We start from the raw sequence: 2,766 nt of genomic DNA on the forward strand, positions 1-2,766 counted from the left end.
AAGAGTGTTCTGGGTAGAATGTTGGTTGCTAGGCAACGATACAGCACGTCAATCAAAAGCGGGAAGAATTTACAATGCAAGTAATAGAGCCGTCAAATGACGGCTATGGATAATTTTACCTCCATCACCCACAGCCGTCATTTGACGGCTCTATTACTTGCATTGTAAATTCTTCCCGCTTTTGATTGACGTGCTGTATCGTTGCCTAGCAACCAACATTCTACCCAGAACACTCTTGACCTTTTTGGCTAATACGGAAAAATGGGTTTTAGAAGAAAACTAACAGTGAAACAGAATTTAGAATGCTTCAAAAATATTGATGAAAGTGATGTGGGCGGAGGTGGAGATGACTGGTTGAGAGGAAACGGCTTAGATTCTAACAGCGACCCTGATTATGATCAACCATCCCAGGCAAAACGCAGACGTGTCAGTGACCCATCAGACCATATGGAAACTTTTTTACAACACCTCAGCCGGTGCACCCATGGAGATAGCAGCTATAAACGCATTGGTTTTGTTTAGGAGCTCTTTGAACGTTAGCATGTCACACATAGATTTTATATTCTAACTGGTAAAACAGCTGCGTGCAAACCACGCGCCAGAGAGCCGCAGGATACAAACCCCGCAGAAGAGCAGCTTTGGTGAGGCAAAGAAAACAGTGGCAGGCGCATTAGCGCTGCACAAAAAACAAAAAAAGCAAACATTAAAAAACGCTCATATGATGTTTGTCATAAATGTGAAAAGGTGGTGTGCGGGACATATGCGGGGGGAATCAATCTATTTCTGTAAATAAATGTTTTATTTCAAACTTTGAACCTCTGTAGTATAACAGTCTTATCCTATTTTACTGATTTATTTATACAAATTTAGACTACAAATAATAATAGCACAATACAGCCTTTAAATATATATATTAGACATATTTTAAGGTTTACATGTCCACAGTGAGTTTATAAGGCATACTAGAACTATTTCAGTCGATGACATCATCACTACTCTTGCATTCTATAGGGAAAAATGCCACCTGTCAAATTGATGGCCAGTGCGAGTTCTAGTACGATCAGATTTTTGGGGGCCCTTCCTGAGACATTTTTTGAAATGTTTACAAGAAATCGCGATGTATTCATGTGCATGTATAGTTTAAAATACGAACCAGTGCCTGAAGTTTCAGTTAAGATTGTTAGCGGCGCTGTTCACTACAAAATACTCCACGTCACATAGGATATGAGATTGAGCCTCTTTCAGTGGAATGACGCGCAGGGAAGGGAAAGAGAGCGGCGTGATGCCACCCAACCATACAATAAAAACAATCTAAAATCAACGGATATAATCAAAGACACTTGGATTTGGCCAGAAATTTAATTCTCTCTTTTTTACATCATGATATCAGCCTCGATGCATTTAACGCTGAATCTGCGCGCAAAAGCCCCCCTTATAACAATGGAAGCACACAAGAGGTACGTGCTCTTCTTTTTTCTTTGTTTTTTCATCCGTCATTCGGCGACTTCGGTCAGCCATTATTCTATACCAGAAGAAATGAAAGCAGGGTCGGTTATTGCCAACCTTGCAACCGACCTCAGCCTGGATGTGAAAACACTAAAACAGAGGAAGATGAGAGTCGACATCATCGCAAATAAAAAGTACTTAGATGTGAACAAAGAAACCGGGGAGCTGTATATCGTGGAGAAAATTGACAGGGAGCACACAGGCCTTTGCAACACCAAATCATCCTGTTATCTCAAGCTTGAAGTCATACTGGATAATCCAGTGCGGATTTTTAACATCGAAATTGAAATCCTGGACATGAATGACAACGCCCCGCAATTTCGAAGAGACGTAATATATCTAGATATATCTGAAGCCGCTCCCAAAGGGGAAAGATTCTCTCTCAGCAACGCGGTTGATTCTGATGTTGGAATTAATTCGGTGAAAACATATCATCTGAGTGAAAATGAATACTTTAATATTGAGGTCCAGACTGGGCGAGACGGTTCAAAATTTGCTGATTTGATTTTGAAAAAAACCTTAGATCGAGAGCAGCAAGCCGTTCATAATTTGATACTAACAGCTGTAGATGGAGGAACACCTTCTAGATCGGGTACTGCCAGTGTTATTGTTCGTGTTTTAGACACCAACGACAATGCACCTGCGTTTGATAAATCAATTTATAATGTTAAATTGATGGAAAACTCCCCTATTGGGAGCCTTGTTATTCATCTCAGTGCAACAGATTTAGACGAGGGATCAAATTCTGATTTAACGTACGCATATAGTTTATATACGTCGGAGAAGACACAAGAAACTTTTAATCTAAATCCAAAAACAGGTGAAATTACTGTGAAGGGAATGTTGAACTATGAGGATTTTAAGATTTATGACATGGAAGTTATAGCAACAGACAAAGGAGCCAACAGTTTGTCAGGACAATGCACCATAAAGATTATAGTAGAAGACATGAATGACAACCACCCTGAAATATCTATTAAATCATTTCAAAGTCCAGTTAGTGAAAACATAGAATTAGACACAGTGATAGCTGTAGTTAGTGTCAGTGATAAAGACTCTGGTGATAATGGAGTGGTTGATCTTTATATTCCAAAGAACATGCCTTTTAAATTAAAGGAGTCCTCTGATAACTATTATGAGTTAGTGGTGTCAGAGCCATTAGACCGAGAGAAGGTCCCAGAATATGACATCACTTTTACTGTCAAAGACAGAGGCTCTCCTCCTTTATCTGACAATGAAACAATGACTTTGGAGGTGTTG

At 39.7% G+C, this 2,766-nt stretch overlaps 1 protein-coding gene across 1 annotated transcript in view; it reads left to right on the forward strand.

Moving 5' to 3' along the window:
• LOC107088201 (protocadherin gamma-B2-like) overlaps positions 1-2,766 on the forward strand; it is a 15,770-nt gene that overhangs the window by 2,808 nt on the left and 10,196 nt on the right. The window contains exon 2 of the mRNA XM_015380223.1: positions 1,532-1,836. Within this exon, the coding sequence (XP_015235709.1) occupies positions 1,532-1,836 (305 nt within the window). The remainder of the gene's footprint in view (positions 1-1,531; positions 1,837-2,766) is intronic.

The sequence above is a fragment of the Cyprinodon variegatus genome, unplaced genomic scaffold (genome assembly GCF_000732505.1).
Source record: "Cyprinodon variegatus isolate N-32 unplaced genomic scaffold, C_variegatus-1.0 Scaffold210, whole genome shotgun sequence".
In the NCBI taxonomy this organism is placed as follows: Eukaryota; Metazoa; Chordata; class Actinopteri; order Cyprinodontiformes; family Cyprinodontidae; genus Cyprinodon; species Cyprinodon variegatus.